This window comes from Pimephales promelas, chromosome 9 (assembly GCF_988280905.1).
Source record: "Pimephales promelas chromosome 9, fPimPro1.hap1.1, whole genome shotgun sequence".
Taxonomy (NCBI): domain Eukaryota; kingdom Metazoa; phylum Chordata; class Actinopteri; order Cypriniformes; family Leuciscidae; genus Pimephales; species Pimephales promelas.
The window spans coordinates 21,212,089-21,234,422 of NC_142777.1; the positions used below are offsets into that span (position 1 = coordinate 21,212,089).

At 38.5% G+C, this 22,334-nt stretch overlaps 3 protein-coding genes across 7 annotated transcripts in view; 2 read left to right on the forward strand and 1 right to left on the reverse strand.

Moving 5' to 3' along the window:
* Positions 1-29: 29 nt before the first annotated feature.
* Positions 30-3,840, forward strand: LOC120474995 (forkhead box protein N2). 4 transcript variants are annotated; one of them, XM_039665667.2, is made up of 5 exons: positions 30-288; positions 809-1,382; positions 1,480-1,601; positions 1,707-1,762; positions 3,179-3,840. In XM_039665667.2, exons 2-5 carry the CDS (start codon positions 855-857, stop codon positions 3,469-3,471), a joined length of 999 nt encoding a protein of 332 aa, XP_039521601.2. In that variant the 5' UTR covers positions 30-288; positions 809-854; the 3' UTR covers positions 3,472-3,840. The 4 variants fall into 4 exon arrangements, with proteins under 4 accessions (XP_039521601.2, XP_088990975.1, XP_039521602.2 ...); XM_089134849.1 differs by having other exon boundaries at positions 30-200; XM_039665668.2 differs by having other exon boundaries at positions 30-196.
* A 1,383-nt stretch (positions 3,841-5,223) lies between these two features.
* The window catches only part of atl3 (atlastin 3), a 35,488-nt gene continuing 18,377 nt past the window's right edge, over positions 5,224-22,334 (forward strand). Inside the window, exon 1 of one of the 2 annotated variants that reach the window (XM_039665676.2) lies at positions 5,224-5,375. The gene's annotated coding sequence lies outside the window, so the exon portion shown is untranslated. The other variant, XM_089134845.1, reaches the window with a different exon arrangement.
* On the reverse strand, positions 13,563-15,643 carry LOC148977551 (uncharacterized). Its single transcript, XM_089135206.1, has one exon. The coding sequence runs from the start codon at positions 15,498-15,500 to the stop codon at positions 13,608-13,610; it is 1,893 nt and encodes a 630-aa protein (XP_088991332.1). The 5' UTR covers positions 15,501-15,643; the 3' UTR covers positions 13,563-13,607.

Sequence of the window (22,334 nt, forward strand, 5' to 3'; positions counted from 1 at the left end):
TGTTTCTATCGTATGTATCAGTGCCAACGGCAAACATCAAACCAAACGCGTTTTATTTCATCCAGCTGATTGTCTCTTTAAGGAAGGGTCGCGCAGGAGGCGCGCCGGCTGCAAAGCGTCCTTCTGGTTTCCAAGGCAACGTGGGAAAGGACAGCGCAGACAAGACGGGATAGTGCGAGACATAACAGCTTTTTTGGCAGGTTTTTTAAACACTTTGACAGAAACTTTCAACTTATAAGAGAAAAGAATAGGAGATTGAATGCTATAAATTCATACCCGGTTGTTTAGGTAAGTTTTTACCCTTCTTTTGTCTTGACATAAAGCGTTCACGCGAGCATGAATGCTTAGGTAATTATTCTAAATGTAACTTAATATTCTTGCGCCATTTCCTCCAGGTGTAACGTTATAGACCATGTGGCTTTGCTCTCTGTGTTAGGTGGAAGAATAGTCAGACTATTTTTATTTCTGTTTCATAAAGCCTGTTCATATTTCGCATTAATTAACTGTGTTTGTTTAGCACCAGTTGAATGGTATGTTATTTCTCGCTTGACTAACTTGCCTTGCTCAATGATTTACTCGCTTGTGTTCTCAGTACTGTATAAGAAATGATACTTCTGTGGAAGGGCAATGACTTTTACATTCTCCTTCCTGAGTTTAATACCTTCAATTTTGTTTACTTATTTATTTAACAATTTCTAAATCTGTGTGCTTGTTTTGAGAAAGGACAAAAATGTTTAAGGATATGCTTGCACGTGTGTACATAATATATGCAGTACATTAATATCAAGATGTTTGTGTGTTTCTACAGTTCAACAGGTGAATGTGTGGACCTGTATCTTGCTGCTGGGAAACAGATGGAGAAATACACACAAGCACTGCCACCCCATTCTCCTCTACATTCCCCCCAAAATCATTCAGAAGCTCTTTCTCTATCCCCCTCTCTTCCACAGCCTGCCGCTGTTCTGCCTAGGTCCCTCCCTTCCTCCCCAACCCCTCAGGTATATGGAGGATCACACTGCCCCAGTCCCTCCACAGTATCTGACCAGGATGACCTGACCTGCCTCAGCTGGTTGCATCAAAGAGGGAACCTGCTGCCCTTGCAGCCCCTGCCCAGAATCACGACACTGCCTCAGACTTTCGAGCCCATTCCTGCCCAACAGCTGCCTTCCTCCCCTGCCAAACCCCCGTACTCTTTTAGCAGTCTCATCTTCATGGCAATCGAAGACTCGCCTGAGAAGAGACTCCCTGTGAAAGGTATTTATGAGTGGATTGTCAACAACTTTCCCTACTATAGAGATGCTCCGGGTGGATGGAGGAACTCTGTCCGACACAACCTGTCCTTGAGCAAGAGCTTCCAACGAATACATAGAGATAAGAGTCAGGTGCGTCAGACCCCTTTACTTACTATCAGAATTTTCTGATCTCTTTTTGTATAGATTGCTTTATATGTTTATCAAATATTCCTGTGTTGTTTTACAGTCTGTTGGAAAGGGCTCATTATGGCGTGTTTGTCCAGAATATCAGCCAGCTCTTCTGGAAGTTCTTAAGAAAACACATTATTGCCATCGCGCCAACAGCAACTTGTTGAACAAGCCTGTTTTGTAAGTTTGATTCGTTTTCTTTTAATACTCCACCTTTATGATGCATGATATTGAATTATCTAGCTTAATATGCGTGATGTCAGATGAACAAATGACTCTAAACAGGTTGGAGGCGTCTGATAATGGGCAGAACATTTTGAGTGAAACCATGGAAATGTCAGGTCAGTCACAAGTTCACAACACAACCTTTCACTCTAATGAAAATCTACTAACCACTTATTCTTGTAATCACAATTATTATAGTTTAACTTAGTTTAGTTTAGTGTCCAGTCATGGCTAAAAATTGGTCTTTGGTCTTAGCTTGTCATACTAACAAATAATCAATTACAGCACAACAGACCAAAACACCTAGGATATCATCTATAGAGTTTAATTATAAAAAAAATATTAAATCTTTCAGTATAAAACAAGACATGTAAAATAAACGTTCTAAAAAGACTGTTTACAAGTCAATACACTACTGTTAAAAAGATGTATAAATGTTATAAAAAATAATGTAAAAACAGTTGTATTGTGAAATATTATTACAATTTAAATGTTTTCTATTTGAATACATTTTAAAATGTAGTTTATTCCTGTGATGGCAAGGCTGAATTTTCAGCATCATTGCTCCAGTCTCCAGTATCACATGATACTTCAAAAATCTTTCTAATATGCTGATTTGCTGCTCAAGAAATATTTATTATTATTATCAATCAGTTCAGTTCAGGCAACTTACCTTTGATTAATAGAAAGTTTCATAGCATTTATTTGAAATGGAAATCTTTTGGAACAATATAATGCCTTTACTGTAATTTTTGATCAGTTTAAATGGTAGTGTATGATAGTGTTACCTTCCCTTGCATGCACTTTTTTTGCTTGCTAGCCTTTATCCACTTTTCCCAGACAGGGTATGTTTGTGAGCTGTTGCCTTGGTAACAGCCAGACATTACCCTAGCAACTTATAGCCACTGACATAATGGCCGTCCTCTCTGTGTCGGACTGGTTTACTACAGGGTCATTTAACTAAAGATGTCTTGCATAATGGACCGTTTACTCTTCATTTCCACACATATTTTACCATATACTACTAATTAAATAATAATGCAACAGTACAGTAATTGGTATTTGTTAGTGTGGTTTTATTTTGTGTGAATGAAAGGCATTTATTTAAAGGGATAGTTTACCCAAAAATGAAAATATTGTCATTTACTCACCTTCAATTTGTTCCAAGCCTGTATGAGTTTTTTTTCTTCTGTTGAACTCAAAAGAAGATATTTTGAAGAATGTTTGTTATCTCATTGACTTCCATAGTATTTCTTTTTTCTACTATGGCAGTCAATTGCTACCGTCAACTGTCTGGTTGCAAACATTCTTCAAAATATCTTCTTTTGAGTTCAACAGAAGAAAGAAACTCACACAGACTTGGGGTGATTAAGTAATGACAACATTTTCATTTTTGGGTGATCTATCCCTTTAAAATAATGATGCAACTGTTTCATATAGAAGAGTCACATAGAGTGACTGTCACACAAAATTCAGTCCTGTTCTGTATGGTACAAGTCTCTTAATTCGATCACTTTCTCACTGTTCCTCAGATCTAGATTCTCTGTCTTCAAACCTGCCGTGCTCTTTGATACAAGATCATGAGGAGCTGGTCCCCATGGAGTCTGTGGAGCTTACAGAGGTTGCTGGCGAGGATTCGGAGAAAGATCCATTGGCAGACAGTGGTTACATTGAGTTACATTATTATCAGTATCAGCAATATCAGTACCTGGTTCTTCCTGGAGACGCAGAGCTGGACCTGGAGACGGTTGAGATACTGCAGCTTGATGCAGAGGCTCAGGAGGCTGCAGGGTCACTGCTTGATCTCGCTGGAGGAAACCACTGAGAGGTTGCCTGTGTGCTATGTACAAGCATCAGGGAGAAGGGCCATTGTGAAAACTCTAGGCTTGATGTACTATTGGCACTTTATAACTGCCTGAACTTTTACTTATTGTCATAAAAGGTGCAACATAAGCAATCCCGAATAATGTAGTGATTTGAAAAGTAATTTGTAGCGAATGGCAACAGTACTGCGAGAGTATCCTTGGAATTAGTATATTGCAGGTAACTTTGGTTGAAAAAAGCATCTGGAAAATGATGAACGCTCATTAAGAACAAAATATTTATCGTTTATTTCCATATTTGACAAGTTATGTGTGAAGCACTTCCATGCCATTGTTCATTAAGTCCCTCCTATTAAAATTGATCTAAAGATTTCTTGTATTCTAGGCTCAAATAAGGGGGATAACATTCTGATGTACTTTTTTTTTTTTTTTTTGTAAAGAAAATGAGGTTTTTACTGTATGGAATCGTTCAAAATTATGAACATATTCAAGTATTATTGAGACAAACTGCCAGCTTTTAGTTTGGGTAGATGGAAAGATTAATATCTAACCCTTATTTCTTGTTGATTATTGTGATTAGTTTTCTGTGTAGTATGGTGCAAGTTATACGTGTTTATTTTATTTTTTTAGTTTAGCATGTTAAACAGGTTGACACTGAACAGATGTTCTGAACACTCTGTCTTTATGTGCTACTCATTTAGCAATAAAGTACTAAAATATTATGATAAAAGCTTTGCCTGATTTAACCCTTGAAGTTATGTTTAGTTTCAATTAGCAAACTCTTAGTAAATAACAGGTATGAATACTTTGGAGAGTGAAACATTGAAGTTAACAATCTCTCGCACGGCTTAATTTATGAACATTAAACATCTTAACATTTAGATAATGGTTGGTCTTCAGTGGTCTCATCTGTTAATGTGGGTAATTGAGAGAAAAAGATCTGAAAGTCACCCTACTTAAGATGACCTACCAGTTTAAATGCATAATTTAAGCTACAGCTTGAGCCAGTGAAAACTCTCCAGATGTGCTGCAAAAGTATGTAGGATACAGTATGCATTTTGGGTAATCATCCTGAGGGTGGGTTGGATTTTCAATACACCTTGTATTTGTTGCTTATAAATGTAATAGTAATGTAATATTAATGGATTGATGAACTGCCAAATGTACTTTTGAAAAGTAGCAAAGTAAATAAATATAATTTTATAAATAGTTTTGTGATATAGAATCAGTTTTAAAGTGCTGGTATGTTCTGTGTGTCAATTTAGAAATGTTTAATCATGAACATGTGATATACAGATTACCTAAATACAGATTAAGCTCTGCATACCAGCTGTTGTGTAATTGTAGATGTGTTCTTGTGTGGTTCTTGGTTCTGGCTACACTATGAAGGCTGCCATACTAGTATGACTCATTGTGAAAAACAAAAACCTAGAAGTCACTCCCTACATGTCTGGCAAAACTTTTTTCAAAGAAAAAAAAATTAAGGATTATTTCCATGTTGGCATGAGCCAACGATTTTAAATGAATGACATACCAGTAAAACAGGTCTGAATGTGCGTACAATGATATAATCATAAAGGTAATATAAATATTCTATTAATTTTTTAATAAAACTGAGTTTTAAATATTGGTTAAGGCTCAATAATATTGATGTCCTCTGATTGGACCATAAAAACAAACCCCGCTTGTCAAGCGAGTTTTACTCAGGGTCCTCTTGGGTGTTGTAGTTCTTGTGTGGCCTGTTACAGTTGGAGTGTATGCAAATTTAGTACCGTAAAAACTACCTTTCCTGGCAACACACGCGGTGGGAGGTTCTTTGACGGACAAAGTTGTGTTTATTAAAACTGGACGTTCATATTCTGGAACAGAACACGCGGAAGGTCTTCAGTGAAAAGCGAAGGACAAGGTACCGGAATGAATTGGTTGTTTTTAAAGTCAGTAATATGTAAGCTTGTTCAAGACACTTTTAAGATGGCTGTTTCGTTCGTTTCTCAAATACGTTGTCGGTTTGGTTGAAAAACTCCTTAATGTTGGGGCGAGGCGACAGTAACCTGCTAGTTTAATATCAGCTAGTTTGATTTTATATTACAATAATATTCATGTATCCTTTAAGATCTTACCACGTAAACAACTTCTGGTTCATGTATGGAACATATTACCCAGTGGGCATTTGATGTCAATTTAACATCAATATGACGTCAAACACTGATGTCAAAATTACGTTACAAAATAGGTCAAAAATGAAAGTCATTTTGACGTCAAAGTGTCGATGTCAATTTGATGTCAAAATTTTGACCTCTGCTGATGTTATTTTAATGTCATGCTTTGTTGGCATTTGATGTCAATTCAACATTTATTTGACGTCAACATGTCATGATGTTGATGTCATTACAATGTCAAGCTTTGCTAGCATTTGATGTCAATTCAACGTTTATTTGATGTCTACATGTCATGACATTGATGTCATGTTGATGTCATTACAATGTCAAGCTTTGTTAAAATTTGATGTCAATTCTACATCTATTTGACGTCAGGATGTCATGATGTTGATGCTATTTTGATATCATTCAATATCAAGCTTCGATATAAATTCAACATAAATGTGACATCAAACATCGATGTAAAGATTACATAAAAATGTGTTGACATATTTTGATATATTTTCAATGTCAAGCACCACTCAATTTCAACCTAAATGTACAATAACTGACAACACACACATTAAGATCTGATATGTTTTTATTTAATTTTTTTGAGAAGTGTAATACTGTGGGGCCTCTATGGATTCACACTTCCAGAGCTCTCAAGTGCCTGTAAAAGGGAACAAGCAAACATTAAAATAGGCCCTGTCCATTAACATAACTAACGCTTATGTTAAATAAAGCTATTAATAAATTAACTATGGCTACGTTCACACTGTTACACACGTGTAAGAAATTAGATTTTTTTGCAAGGCCGTTCACATTTCCAATTAAATGCGACCTTTTGTGATCTCCTGTGTGAACGTGAAATGACCCAGATGTAAATTATAGACCCAGATGTCATAGATCAGGATCTCATTTCACTGCTAGTAATCAGTATAAACAGAATTGTAGAATGTGAGCATTTATTCAAAGCCAGAGAGCAGTGATTTCAAAACATCACATTCGTCCGGGCTCTTCCCTATGTAGGCTACTTGTGTCTCATATTTTCACATGGTGTAGGTGTTAAACGAAGGGTAAAAAGGGTAAAAACAAAGAAATGGGATTGGGCCTAAATCTACATTGCTGTTTGCAGCAGCTCCTACCTTCCAGCGCCCACTGCCCCCTTTTCTATCTGGCGCAGCACGCAAATGTTTGGCCATCAGGCTAGCAATGGATGCTTCAGTTATGCCGGGTTGTGACTTCTGGATGGCACCTGAAAAATTTAACAGCAATTGCCATTTATCTTACACTGATCAAAATAGAAATCATGTAGAGAATAGAGCTATAAGTGATGAAGGTGCATAAATAGAAAATATAATTACCTATCATGACCTTATAGAGTTCCATTTTTCTGAAAGGCAGCTTGTCACCAGTCCCATCCATGTTCAATAATGACATGATGCTATTTGTGAGTACTCTGTCAATAAAAAGGTGAATAAATAAAGTTATACATGCTGTACAGTACGGCTGGGCGATATGATGATATTATCATATATCGACGATGTCTCGCAAGTATCGTGATGTCGATTTAAAAAAACACTCCGACTTTTTGGGACTTTAGCCTATTCACCTTACCCCCCAGAGTTAGATAAGTCCATACATACCTTTTTCATCTCCGTGCGTGCTATAAGTCTGTTTGACGCACCCACCGCTAGCCTAGCTTAGCACAAAGACTGGATGTGAATGGTTGCAGCTTTCATACTAATCCAAATGAGTGACAAAATAACGCAAACGTTTTCCTATTTACATGTTGTGGTTTGTATAGGCACAGACTGTACAAATATCAAGGCCATATGAGACAGACATCTTTTAACCGTATAAATACTATATTTTCTGAAGGCGAAGCACTGCTACTTGGGCAGAGTGATAACCATCACCTGACACGCACTGTGACGAGGAGCAGAGAGTTCGCTCAGTGTTGGAGTAAAGAGTCAGCAATTACTAACGTTAGATAGAAAAGCATAGTTTATCATGGGTGTTTGCTTTATTGTATGAGCTGTGACAATAAACAGGGGAGACCAGGTAATACAGTACCATGTTTCATTGAATTCCAACCAAAAACGCATCCAGATTTATAAATATCACAGAACATGAATAAATAATTATTATTACAGGAATCAATATATTTTAAATGCAATTTATTAGCTGAACCAAATGTATTCAACAGCATATAATATACAGTATAATTGCATATGATAGATTAAGGGGAAAGTAATAGCACAAATTGTTTTTGCACAATGAACTCACAGCCTATCGTACCCTATCGCACGCTCAAGTTCGTTATTTCCATGGTTATTTCAAATTTAGGCTACTAGGCGCGCCGCGCGCAGGGTGCAAGTTCAACGTGCTCGTTTTTTCCCAAGCGCGTCCGCGCCGCATCAAGATAAAAACATATTCATACCCTAATCATATAATAGTGTCACTAACGTTACATCAGATCTGGCTAATGGCACTGTTACAGTAGGTCATCTAAAAACATAACACTTACCTCAGCCGCAGGTGATCCACTTGTCCTGTCTGTGCTATCGATGGGATGGCCGGTATCCTTCAGCACATTATGGTCCGTGTGGCAAATTCCATTTTTTTCAAAATAATCGTCCTCATTGAAATGTACCGAGTAAACATAATGTCCCTTGATAATCTATTTAGGTGTGTTTGGATCAATATCCGAGTAAGTAAGTTAGCCATTTCTTCATCCAGTCAGCGTTTTTAGTTGGAATTCTGTGAAACATGGTATTACCTCCCCTGTTTACAGTCGCAGCTATTTACAATAGAGCGAAAACCCATGACTGTAAACTACGCTTTTACTATTTATAAATTGCTGACTCTGTTACCCAAACTCTGAGCGAACTCTCTGCTCCTCACCACGGCGTGTCTCAGGTGATTCGGTTATCACTCCGTCAAAGTAGCAGTGCTTCGCCTTCAGAGAATAGTTCCCAGGTTTTATACGGTTAAAAGATGTCTGTGTCTCCTTTGACTTTGTTATTTGTACACTCTGTGACTATACAAACCACAACATGTAAATAGAAAAACGTTTGCGTTATTTTGTCACTCATTTGGATTAGTATGAAAGCTGCAACCATTCACATCCAGTCTTTGTGCTAAGCTAGGCTAGCGGTGGATGCGTCAAACAGACTTATAGCACGCACGGAGATGAAAAAGGTATGTATGGACTTATCTAACTCTGGGGGGTAAGGTGATTAGGCTAAAGTCCCAAAAAGTCGGAGTGTTCCTTTAACAGTCTGTTTTCAATGACACAATATCCGCTCTATCCTCGGTTTCTGCTTGCACTCGCAAGAGATTAACCAATTGGGTACCAAAATTTGGTACCGAAAAACAAGAAATGTTTCGATACTCAGTAGTACCGAGGCAATTCGGTCCGTACCTAAAAAGTACTGAACTCGGTACCCAGCCCTACATAAGATGCACGCAAATGCACCAGGGTTTGATATAATTAAGTTGAATGTGAAACCAGACCAGCGCTGCGGGGGACGCAGGGAAAAATCGCACTCGGACCGCAGCAAACGGCGGGAACATGAAGTTAGAGGGTAGCAGATTAACCAGCACGGCGCACAGACTGGTGTGTGAAGGTGAATTACAGTGAGCCGTTTGAGACAGGAGACCAAAAATATTGTTTGAAAGTAAAATAATTTTAAGATATTAACAGCACAACTTCAGAGACTGACCTTTTCATCACATTGTTCACATTTTCCCGCAGGGTAGCTCCACCAATTTTTGACATCTGAGCTGTCTGAAGGATGAATTTAGCAAATATGCAGAATTGTATATGAGTAACAAGAATATGTGAATAAGATATTGTATGAGGAATAATTACATCTGTTTGCAAAGGGTTATTTCCTTTTTTGTAGTAACCTACCATAAGTTTTCGTCGTTCCTCACTGGTTAGCTGTCTGTTAAGCTGTTGAAGCTGATCTATGGAGTCAATCAACTCTAAGTGGAACTGGGAATGCGGGGGCTCGTAAAAACGCCCTGCTTCAGAGAGCTTTGCTCTCATGTCAGCTAGCAAGTACAGCACTCGCTTTTGGAACTCTGAAAGTCAGACCAAAAAGAGCAATATCACATCATATTCTGCACAATATTTTTTTTCAATGAAGCAGCTATTTTTGTTTAGAGCACACTTACTTTTCTCTTCCATTGGGAAGACATCTTCTCTATGGTAAAATCTGTGTTCTCTCTCCCGGCTTGGCGTTTCCATGATCCGGGACCTTGAATGATTGTGTGGTCTTTCCAGGGTCCTGGATCTGGAACGATTGTGTGGTCTTTCCAGGGTCCTGGATCTGGAACGATTGTGTGGTCTTTCCAGGCTCCTGGATCTGGAACGATTGTGTGGTCTTTCCAGGGTCCTGGATCTGGAACGATTGTGTGGTCTTTCCAGGCTCCTGGATCTGGAACGATTGTGTGGTCTTTCCAGGGTCCTGGATCTGGAACGATTGTGTGGTGTTTCCAGGGTGCTGGACCTAGAACGATTGTGTGGTCTTAGGGTCCTGGACCTGGAATGATTGTTGGGTGTGTGAGGTGTTTCCATGTTCGGGGACCTGGAACGATCGCGAGGTGTTTCCCTGGTGCGCTCTTGACCAATAACTCGATGGCTGGAGCTGGACTTGAATTTCTTTGGTGGCTGTGGCAGGGAGGGACCTGTTTAATTGCATACGGTAAGACAATATTAAAGGGACACTCCACTTTTTTTGGAAATATGCTCATTTTACAACTCCCCTAGAGTTAACTGTTGAGTTTTACCTTTTTTGAATCCATTCAGCCGATCTCCGGTTCTGGCGGTACCACTTTTAGCATAGCTTAGCATACATCATTGAAGTGCACAAGACCATTAGCATTTCTCCCAAAAAAATTACCAAAGTGTTTTGATATTTTTCCTATTTAAAACTTGACTCTTCTATAGTTACATCATGCACTAAGACAGACGGAAAATGTAAAGTTGCGATTTTCTAGGCTGATATGACTAGGAACTATACTCTCATTCCTGCGTAATAATCAGGAAACTTCACTGTCGTACCATCAGTGCAGCAGGCGTAATGTTATGACGCAGCGCCTGAAAATAGTCCCCAGCTTCTAACGTGACCGGGACTAAGTTTGTGTAGTCATCGCGCCTGATGCACTCATGGTACGGCAGTAAAGTGTCTTGATTATTACGCAGGAATGAGAGTATAGTTCCCTGCATATCAGCCTAGAAAATCGCAACTTTACATTTTCTGTCTGTCTTAGTTCACGATGTAACTATAGAAGAGTCAAGTTTTAAATAGGAAAAATATCAAAACACTTTGGTAATTTTTTTGGGAGAAATGCTACTAGTCTTGTGCACTTCAGTGATGTATGCTAAGCTATGCTAAAAGTGGAGCCGCCAGAACCGGAGATCGGCTGAATGGATTCAAAATAGGCAAAACTCAACAATTTAACTCTGGGGGAGTTGTAAAATGAGCATATTTCCAAAAAAAGTGGAGTATCCCTTTAAACAACTGACTTTACTTAGAAAACTACATTTACATGTTGACATTAGTTTAAAGGGATACTCCACCGGGTTTTCATATTAAACTATGTTATTCCCGTAATTAAGACGAGCTGATGCATACCTCTCTCGTTTCAGTGCGTGCACTCTATCGCTCTGTATTGCCGCAAAACTATGTTAGCACTTAGCTTAGCCCAGTGCATTAAATATGGGCCCAAAAGAGAAGCGACCAAACACTTCCTCGTTTTCCCTATTTAAACACAGTTACTCGATTAGTGTAACTCGACCTAGGCTGGTGACACAAAATAAAACGTTGCGTTTTTCTAAGCGTTTAAAATTGATGACTATATTGTATGGCGGAATACCATAAAATGTGCTTTAGAGCACTTCAACTTGGCGCAATAACCGGATCCCGCTTTGGCGCATGTCACGTTGGTTGCATTGACGGAAATAAGAGGGAGGGGGAGAGCGAGGAAGCGGGAGCCGGTAAGAGGACTTTTCACGAGTGAAGGTATTATTGCGCCAAGTTGAAGTGCTCTAAAGCACTTTTTTATGGTATTCCGCTATACAATATAGTCATCAATTTTAAACGCTTAGAAAAAACACAACGTTTTATTTTGTGTCACCAGCCTAGGTCGAGTTACACTAATCGAGTAACTGTGTTTAAATAGGGAAAACGAGGAAGTGTTTGGTCGCCTCTCTTTTGGGCCCATATTTAATGCACTGGGCTAAGCTAAGTGCTAACAGTTTTGCGGCAATACAGAGCGATAGAGTGCACGCACTGAGACGAGAGAGGTATGCATCAGCTCGTCTTAATTAAGGGAATAACATGAAAACCCGGTGGAGTATCGCTTTAAGTTTTATGGCCTACTTACCATGCCCTGATGAATTTGCCTCTGAACTTAACTGGTAATTCGGTGGGTTATCATCAATTGCTTCATCTTCATCATCTGTGTAACATATGAAACAGCAACCTTATCACACTCACAATACTAAAAGTTTCCTGCTTAGAAGTCTCAGGGCCTTATCTTGCACCCGACGCAAATGACTTTGTACACTGACACTTGTCTCATTCCTATTTTGCACCCGCTCAAAAGCGTCTTTTTTCCCTCCACAGACGCACGCCGGTAAAATGAACTTGCGCTCACTGGGCGGGTCGGTGCAAACATTCTCTAGTGCAATTTTGCAGTTCCAGAAAACAATTCCGCCACTGACCAGAAAAAACCTAGTCTAAAATCAGTGGCGCATTGTTCATAATGCTATTTTAAGCATGCATGCTTGGCCATAATGTAGCAGGTGCACAACGCGCATACACTTTGAATCTCTCATCCACACAGATGCAGCAGTTTTTATTTTTGCAAATCATACATCATAACAAAAATATTAACACATGAGGGAAATGATTATGGTTTACATGAAGATGTAAAAAAAAATGTTTCCTCCCACGTCTGTTTAATCGATGCTGATTTGGGTCGGTTTCTCCCATCCCCATACAACTTCACTTCTCTGTCTTTCACTGCACTTACAAGAACGTCGGTCTCCTCAGCTGTGAATGCTCCTTGCACGCTCCTGGTAAATTCGCCATAATAACAATTCGCCATGCAGCATGCACACCTGCTCTTAAAGGGTATGTTGGATGCTCTGATTGGTTTATTTCACGTAACGCCCAAACCACACCTATAATTAATGAAGCTATTTCAGACCAACCCCTTTTAAACTTGCGTCGGGCGCAAGAGTAATTTATCCTGTCGGTAAAATAGCAACAGCGCCCAAGACCCACCCACAAAGTTACTTGCGCTTTGCGCTTGATACTTGCATTTCAGATTGTTAAAATAGGGCCATTAGTGTTACACTCAAAATATGTTGGACCTGCTACACAACTGTTTCATTATCATACCTTCAACAAAGTCATCAAACGTTTTTTTTTTCCCAATCCTCTTGGGCTTAGAGATGGTCAGCTCATCACCACTACCCTCAGCAGCTGTAGAGAAGTTGAATAACTCGCACTCCTCCCTGTCCACTGGAATGAATGAAAACCATGCATCAATGATAATGATTATGAAAAGTGAATGCAAAGCAAGTCCTTATTACAGCAAAGGACATTGACTTACTTGATGTTAGTTTCAGCTTTATGAGAGGAAATTTCCTCCACTTTTCCTCAGGCTTTCGCATCTCTTTCATTGCTTTCAATGCATCAATGCCAGGTGGCCAGTGGACCATATCATTAAGCACCCAGGATTTTGGGATGACTCCTTCCTCTTCTTTAGTTCTCTCCCTCCAAACAGCCCGAACCCACATGACAAAACCTTGACAAAGGGGGAACATTTGTATTTTTAGTCTGCATCCAGGCCAGTGCCTCTTATGTACTACTATATTGTTGTGCTTATCTATATTTGTCAATGTTACCGACTAAGGCAGGAGTCAGCTTGGTAGTGGAGGCTGAGGCAGGACGCAGCTGGAGGATAAGTGAGTGTCAGCTGGCAGCAGTGGTGGAGGCTCTTCGTTCTACTCCATGTAGCATAGGAAATAGAATATACCCTGAGTTGGTTGCCTCATGGTTTGGTGGCAGGCAGACAACTTTACGGTGTAAATTCTGCCTCATGATCAGTTGGCGCTTTGCTCTTCTGAGGTCTCTGACACGAACGATGTTGAGTAGTTTGGAACAACAGGGGTCATCAAAGAAACTCTCTGTGTCATTATGGTGTATCACATCACAAACCAAATAGCCATCTGAACGTTTTTCCTTCACAAAGGCAAAATCCTCGTTGTCCAGAAGGAAACACCCATCCCTTAATGTGGTAGATACACAAGTAAATGTCTCTTTGGCTACACGTTTGTGTTTCGTTGACTTCTCTAGCTCTGTTAAGCGTTTGGCCACCTGGGCAATAGGATTTTGACTTTGCCTGACCATTTTCTTCAGTGTCTGGAGGTAATTTTCAAATGGAAAGCTTGAAACATTGTTCAGGGAACCCTGGAAATGCTCAACATCATCTGGAAGGTGGGTCAGCGAGTGTACATTGTACACAGCAAAGGTTTTCCCATAAAACTCTTCAGACTTTTCAACAAAGTACACAGTCAAATCTCTGGCATACCCCAAATACTCGTTTCGGAGGACATCATCAGAGTTTAACAGAATTGACATGATGACTGTGAGTGCAAGAAAATGTTTATAGAAAGTAGGTGCAAGAACTTCCCTCAAAACAACTGGTCCTGTGTAAAGGAGGAACTGTCTTAATTCTGTGGCCTTCCACCTGTCAAGTTCCTGCAAACCCCTTGGCTGGCGAGCAAACTCCCTTGGCAACTTTCCATTCAATGATTTGAGATGATCTGAAATTCTGCTCCTTTGTTGAAATGACAACTTGCATGTATTAGGCCCTTGCTTCATGAAATGCAGCATTCTCCGAACCACACCTAAACAGACCAAGTGCATGTAGTCTAAGGCAAACCCATGGATACATGAGATTCCTGCAACAGTCAGTGGGGATATCTGAACTTGATGATTCTTGTATGCCCACTGATGGAAACCATCTTCAGTCCTTGGAACGGCACCTGGTTCTTTGGCCCCAAGAACAACCCTTCCATCATAGGTGCCTCTGATAGTGCATCGCTCACAAGAGTGATAACTGTTATGATTCTTAATGCACTTCAAGAATGCTCTGGCAGGGGCATCACATATGAATGCTTTCACAGACAGTTGAAGTGCTTTGCCTTCATGAACGATCCCATCTTGCTGCAACTGCTGCAACTCCAGGAGAAAGTCACTTAAGTACTCTTCCACTGAATTTGGTTTAGCAACTCCACAGTAGAGGGCCACAATGAAAGGAGAAAAGTCATGAAAGTTGCAGAGAATGGGCCACATTTGCAAGTTGGAGGATTTAAAAAGGGGCACACCATCAATGTTAAAGCACAAATGTAGGTGCTCAACGATTCCTGGATGCTGAGACAACACTTTTAATATGCCAGAAGCAAGACCAAAGTAGGCATAGTGTCCACCACATTTTTCAACTGTTGCCACTTTCTTTGGTGTTTGCAACAGTGTTCGGGAATCCTTTGGGAGCCGATGGCCTTGTCGCCTAAGGATCTCTAGCATCTCATTAAGAGCAGTTCGCTTGCAGCTATTCCTGGTTGCCCAGTCTGCAAGCTCCTCACCCAGATCAGGAACGGTTTCTTCTGAGGACTCATCAGACAGAATTTGGGTTTCTGAGTCAGACGATAGCACCACATCAATATCTGAGTGATCAGATGACAATGAAGGTGACAAAACCTCCCCATCCACACTCTCCAGCATTCCATCCTCCTCACTAGAATTTTCAGCCAGTGCAAGGACTTCGGCGTTACGCTTCCTCCAGTTCCTTAGATATGCCATCACACTGCAGCGATGCTGCAAGAAATTATATTAATAAAAAAAGCAGTGCTGGGCAGTATACCGGTCTCACGTTAGGTTGCCCCAAAAACTTTTCACAGGGCAAGTTTATATTGAATTTGCCATGATCCACAGCTGCCACTTACTCAGCCTTCACCACATTGAGCTGCCACTTGCCTCAGTCTTCACTGGTGTTGTCACGTTATCAAAATTTCAGTATTCGTTACCAATAACAGTAAAAATCCATGGTTCTTGGTACCAAAGCTTAATTTAGATAAAATGTACATATATTAAAGTGTTTAATACTACTGGGTTTTTTGGGTCTTAGAGAGCAGGGTGGCCGGCATGTGAATATATATATATATATATATATATATATATATATATATATGGGCTGTCAAATGATTAATCTTGATTAACTGCATCCATAATAAAAGTTTGTGTTTACATAATATATGTGGGTGCACTGTGTATAATAATGTTGGGCGATATGCTTAATTTTCAGATCACCATATCGTCAACCTGTGAGATCGCCGATACACGATATTATCGCGTGGGGGTGGGCAGGGCAATAATTTACTTATTTAAAAATTGATCGACTTATTTGTGTACTTTTTTACGTATTTCACTTATTTAACCCTTTTACACTTAAGTTTAAAATATTCTAACTGACCCCCCAGCGTGAGATTTTCAAGGCGACCATTATTTAGAACTTGCCACTTTAATGTTTCCATGGTGACGCGTCATTGCTTGTCACGTGACACAGCACAACCAGAACAGAGCGCGGAATGAATGATGATCTGCTTTTATGTCATTTTTCCTTTTTTATTAAAAACAAAAATGTATTAGCTATATCATGAAACACTGATATTCCGATTGTCAAATATGTACAAGTGGATGGGTTTTGTTGTTTAGACATCTTTATAACGATCGCGTTAGTTGAGCTGTATGCACAATGGGCGGCACCATTTTAGTTTCTTTTTCAGTTCAGAGAATCGGATCTGTTGGATTTATAACGTCAATTCCTCCACTTCTCACGAAATACATGATAGTAAGTGGCTGGTGAACTGGGAGAAGAATAGGGTCAAATGTTAAGCTACTTACACAATGTGTATCTGATATGAATAAAACGTGTCGTCTTATTATAATTGAAAGGATTATTATTGCCGCTTCCATAGACATCTGTGTGTATTTTACAAACTCAAAATCATTGTTTTGCTAGTACATATGTGTATTTAAATGTCTGAAACCTAAAATAAACATTATGTGGTTGAAAACACTCAATAGTTGTGATATATGACAGCACTGAGTGCGTCTGTCTCTGGCTGAGCTCCAGCCAACGCGCGAGAGCAAGTTTGAATTTAGGAGTTTCTGACGTGATGCACTGAACGTTCTAATCACACCGGTGTGATCGTACGCTCCAGGGACCAGCCAAGACTGATCACACCGGTGTGATCGTACGCGTGAAAGGGTTAATTATCCAATTCATTTACATTACCTACTTTTTATCTCGGGAAATGACGCACAGGAAATTTGAATCATTGTCATAATTCTGCAAGCCAAGATGGAGCTGGTTAACAAGAAAAACATCACTTCGCCTATTTGGCAATTTTTTGGTTTTAAATCAGACGCGAAAGGCGAGCCAGTTGACATAACACAAGCAATCTGCAAAGTTTGCATGAAAGTTGTGTGCGTGAGAGAGTCTCAAACGACTAACCTGTTCGTACATTTGCAAACTCACCACCCCGCTGAGGCTGCTAAACTAGCGTCAAAAAAAGCTGGAGTGACGGCTGGAAAAGGTCCAACACATCAGCCATCCATCGTCGAAGCTTTTTCAAAAAGCACCAAGTACAAACGGAACAGTGAAAAATGGGCCCTGTGCACGGCAGCCGTTTATAAGTATATCGCAAAGGAGATGGTATATTTAGCTATATTTCGTGTTACAGAAAGTCGTATTCTGAAGTCATCCTTAAATTGTTTGAAATAAAGCAAGCTGATCTCATTTTTTATTGTTGTGTGTTCGGACCTATTAGACTGTTATTATCTATCATTTTAATTACACAGTAATATTAATATCAATTTGTTATTGTAGCTATTAATAGCATATCAATAAAATTGTATGTTTAGGTTAATGCAATACCCCAAGGATAGCGCGATCCCGGAGAACTACAAACGGAGATTATTAAATGATAATAATCTCCATGGCTCATGTGAAATTGTGAATATAGGCTAGGTCTATCCTTGCGATTCAATGGGCTTTATGCCCAGCTGCACTACTTCCTGAACTTCAGCCAGCTCCTTGTTTCCTGTCTGCCATTATTGGTCAAATTGATTAATTCAGGTGTGCTTGACCTCAGTAGTCATGGCAACAATAATCAGACACACCTGAATTAATCAATTTGGCCAATAATGGCAGACAGGCAACAAGGAGCTGGCTGAAGTTCAGGAAGTAGTGCAGCTGGGCATAAAGCCAATTTTGAAATTAGCCTATATGTAGGCCTAGTTTTTTTATTTTATTTAAACATTTTCACTTAAGAGTAGCCTTGGCCTAATTCTCATTTTTAAAACTCAAATGTGCGTGGTGTTGCAAGTGTCGGTTAAACTTTGCGGTGATGTTAATGTGAACAATAGGCTATGGGCAAATTAATTGTAGACTAATTCATTTATTAATAACAATAATAATAATAATATTATTATTTATTTAATAATAAAAATAAAATATTTAATGCATTCATGGGAAACGAGCCAAATATCGCACCAAATAAACAGCCATCAGCGATACCTCTGACTATCGTCGATACACGATACTATCGTCGATCGGCACAACCCTAGTGTATAATTATTTTGTATATATATATATATATATATATACACACACATGCATGTATATTTAATTTTTTTTAATTATGTATAAAATATTGATATTTATATATCATATAAATTATATATAAATCTATATACATGAAAATATTTCTTAAATATATACAAGCATGTGTGTGTATTTAAATATATATAATAATAATAATTATACACAGTGCACCCACATATATTATGTAAACATAAACTTTTATTTTGGATGCGATTAATCGTTTGACAGCACTAATATATATATATATATATATATATATATATATATATATATTAGTGCTGTCAAAGGATTGAAATATTTAAAGGAGTAGTTCACTTTTCAAAAAACTTTTGCTGATAATTTACTCACCCCCATGTCATTCAAAAGATGTCCACGTTTTTCTTTCTTCAGTCGAAAAGAAATTAAGGTTTTGGATAAAAACATTCCAGCATTTTTCTCCATAAATGGACTTCAATGGGAACCAAACGGTTCAAGGTCCAAAAGACACTTTCACTGCAAACTGTTCAAAGGGCTTTAAACGATCCCAGATGATGAATAAGGGTCTTATCAAGCGAAACGATCGCTCATTTAAAAAAAAAAAAAAAAAGAGTCACAAACGTGCGTCACAGAACAGACCAAGGCGAGCATTTGAGCTTATAAAACTAAAAAAAAAAAAACGTTGTTATTTATTTATTAAATGAGCAATTGTTTCGCTTGATAAGACCCTTATTCATCGTCTGGTGTCGTTTAAACCCTTTGAACAGTTTGCAGTTTGCACTGAAACTGTCTTTTGGACCTTAAACCGTTTGGACCCCATTGAAGTCCATTATATGGAGAAAAATCCTGGAATGTTTTCATCAAAAACCTTAATTTCTTTTCGACTGAAGAAAGAATGACATTGACATCTTGGATGACATGGGGGTGAGTAAATTATCAGCAAAAGTTTTTTTTCAAAAGTGAACCACTCCTTAGTCGCACATTTTTATCTTCTAAATATCTCTTGATTTATTTTTGTCATATTTTTTTTTCTTCTCATTTTAATGCTCTTATCAAAATGGAAAACTGGATCGGCTTGCTTGGTGCAATTTTTTTTATTGAAAACAACATTTGTTTAATTTCACACTAACACTATATATATATATATATATATATGTGTGTGTGTGTGTGTGTGTGTGTGCATCTTGTGAGTGATAATAAGATTCTACACTTTTTGGCTTTTCATCATGGTAAGAAACTAGTAATGACTCAAGTGTTACTACATACTTCTATGGGAATTACTAATTATTTGGATCCGTATTCTAAAGTGAAGATCATGGGAGCTAACTTTATAATACGATTCCAAATAATTAGTAATTCCCATAGAAGTATGTAGTAACACTTGAGTCATTACTAGTTTGTTACCGTGATGAAAAGCCAAAAAGTGTATCTTATAAAAGTGAATCTTATAATCACTCACAAGATGCACACACACGCACATATAAATAAATATGTGGACATATCATGATCCCATGATCTTCACTTTAGAATACAGATCCAAATAATTAGTAATGCCCATAGAAGTATGAATTGCCAGTTTTATCTGTGAGGTATCGCTTACTAATTCGTTAATCAGTTTCTTTTTTGTTAATAGTAGTTACTAGATTGTTAATAAACTTTTTCAGTAGTTCTCTGGGAAGCATTAAAAAAATTGTACTTGATTAGTTAATAATGAACTACCACACTTTCATCTGTGCGCTATTACTTACTAGTTCGTTAATCAGTTTTTTGTTATTTAATAATAGTTACTAGATTGTTAATACTGTCTCATTGGTTCTTGTGTAGTTATTCATGAACGAAGGAACCGTAAAGTTCTAAAGTGTTACCAAGTTTTGTTTTGTAAATCGATCATGAATTTTGTCATGCAGTTCCAGATGAAATAATAGCCCATCCGCTCATACGGGCGCCAGGAACAATTGCGTTCGGGCTCTTACCACAGCAAACAATGATGTTATTTGGTTACATGTACAGGAAAAATATGTAAAATGTCATGACACAATATATGGATGGCTGTCACTGGAACTTACCTCTTATTCAAATCTGGGATAGGTTCTGGTGCTGGTACGCTGAAAAAAATTAACATTCAAGTGTTAATCGTTGTTAATTTGCTAACTGCTTATTAAAATAAATACTTCTTACTCAATTGTACCATTCAAGTGTTATTAGTCATCATATGGATATTTTATTACCAGTACATTTTTCAATAAGATTATTCACATAGACATTAGTCAATGTATACCATAAGGTTGGAACTATCAATTATTTTGGTTGACTAATCTGTGTTCAAAAAATCAACACATATCTGTGATTGGCTACATCATTCAAGGCTGCAAACATTATAAATAGAAACTCTGAATCATTCACATCATTCACGTCTCTAAATCAAGGGCACGCCCCCCATAGACATCATAATATAGGTAGACGCCCTATCGACCGCTACAGCCTATTGGCACGGACGAGCCGTGGGGCCGCCATCTGAAACCGGTCATCCGCTCCGCTCAGTGTAATCTGTTTGGCAGGTGATATGATTATGAGCTGTCCGCACATAATGAATCATATCTCACTGAATACCGAACTGATTTTCACGGGTTTTTTTTTTTTTTGCTGTATACAGGACACATGGGATATTTTATTCACAAAATACAAACTTTCGTCAGGTAATGTTATGTTAAATGTTAAATCTTACTTGGGAAAAGTAATTCCCGAGCGATAGTCCGCCGATTTGAGCAGGAATATGCAGCACAGTGCTCTGTCATCTAACGTTACTGCTGCTATGCAACACAATAAGAATGCGACCGGTTTAAGATGGCGGCCGCACTTCTATGATGGCCCCGAGGATGGCGGCGGGAAATATCGTTGACCAGGGTCGGATCAAGTTTGGGCAGGGAATCGAATGCTAAACAGGACAGAGTAACACGGCGGAACGAATATTTAGAACGGAATCTCCCTGCTTTTGAAATGCGCTAACATTTCCACTAACGTTAGCAACGTTAACGCTGGCATCGACTTTGCAGAAGCAGACCGCAATGACACACACACACACACACGCACCACAGTTCAAATCATTCGACGGCAGACAGTCACAAAGACACTTCTTCCATAATACCGGAATGTAAACGTTACAGTTAAGGTAAACTAAAATTAGGTTAGCTGCTAGCTCGCGCAGGTAATGTTCAGGCATGCATGGCAGTGAAATATTCGACATAATTCGGAAAAGCACACCCATTAAAATTAAGTCGCCTATATAAGATGTGTATTAACATCACAACAACAACAATATGCTAGCTGATTACTTACCAGGATTTGGAAGTGAGGAATTTTGCGAAATTGAAGCAATATATCTGGCAGTTGAGCGGACAGAATTCGACGTGAGTGTGACTGAGCCGTTATGCAGATCTGTTTTTCCGCGCGGATATGGCCAGGATGTGACGTCGATCTTTTTGTAGTCAATTTGTAGTCCATGATGATCATTTTAAAAATCTGCTTCAATATAATGACAGCATACTATAAAAGGTCATGTTAACTAAATTTAAACATGCTAGGATTTAAAAAAAAATAAAAATACACATGTAAATACATAGACCTAGGCCTAAAATTTTCAATATCATTCAGGCTAAGTCTTTTATGTTGAAAATGCTCTCACTGATTTACACTGAGTAATAAAAAATCCAGACATTTAAGACATTGTTTTGACATAAATTTCACATCAATTTGACGTCTTATTTCCTGACATCAAATCAACATCAATTTAATGTCAATGATATTGACCTGAGAGGTTGGGACCAGAAAAAACATGTCAGATTGATACCTTTGTTTGGCCTCTTTACAACCTCAAGGAAATAATTACAAAATATCATGAAAATATGCATATTCATGCATGTTATACATGGTGGTCAAAATCTTGACTATTTGTTGATGTCAAATTGACGTCAAGGTGCCCGCTGGGTATATAA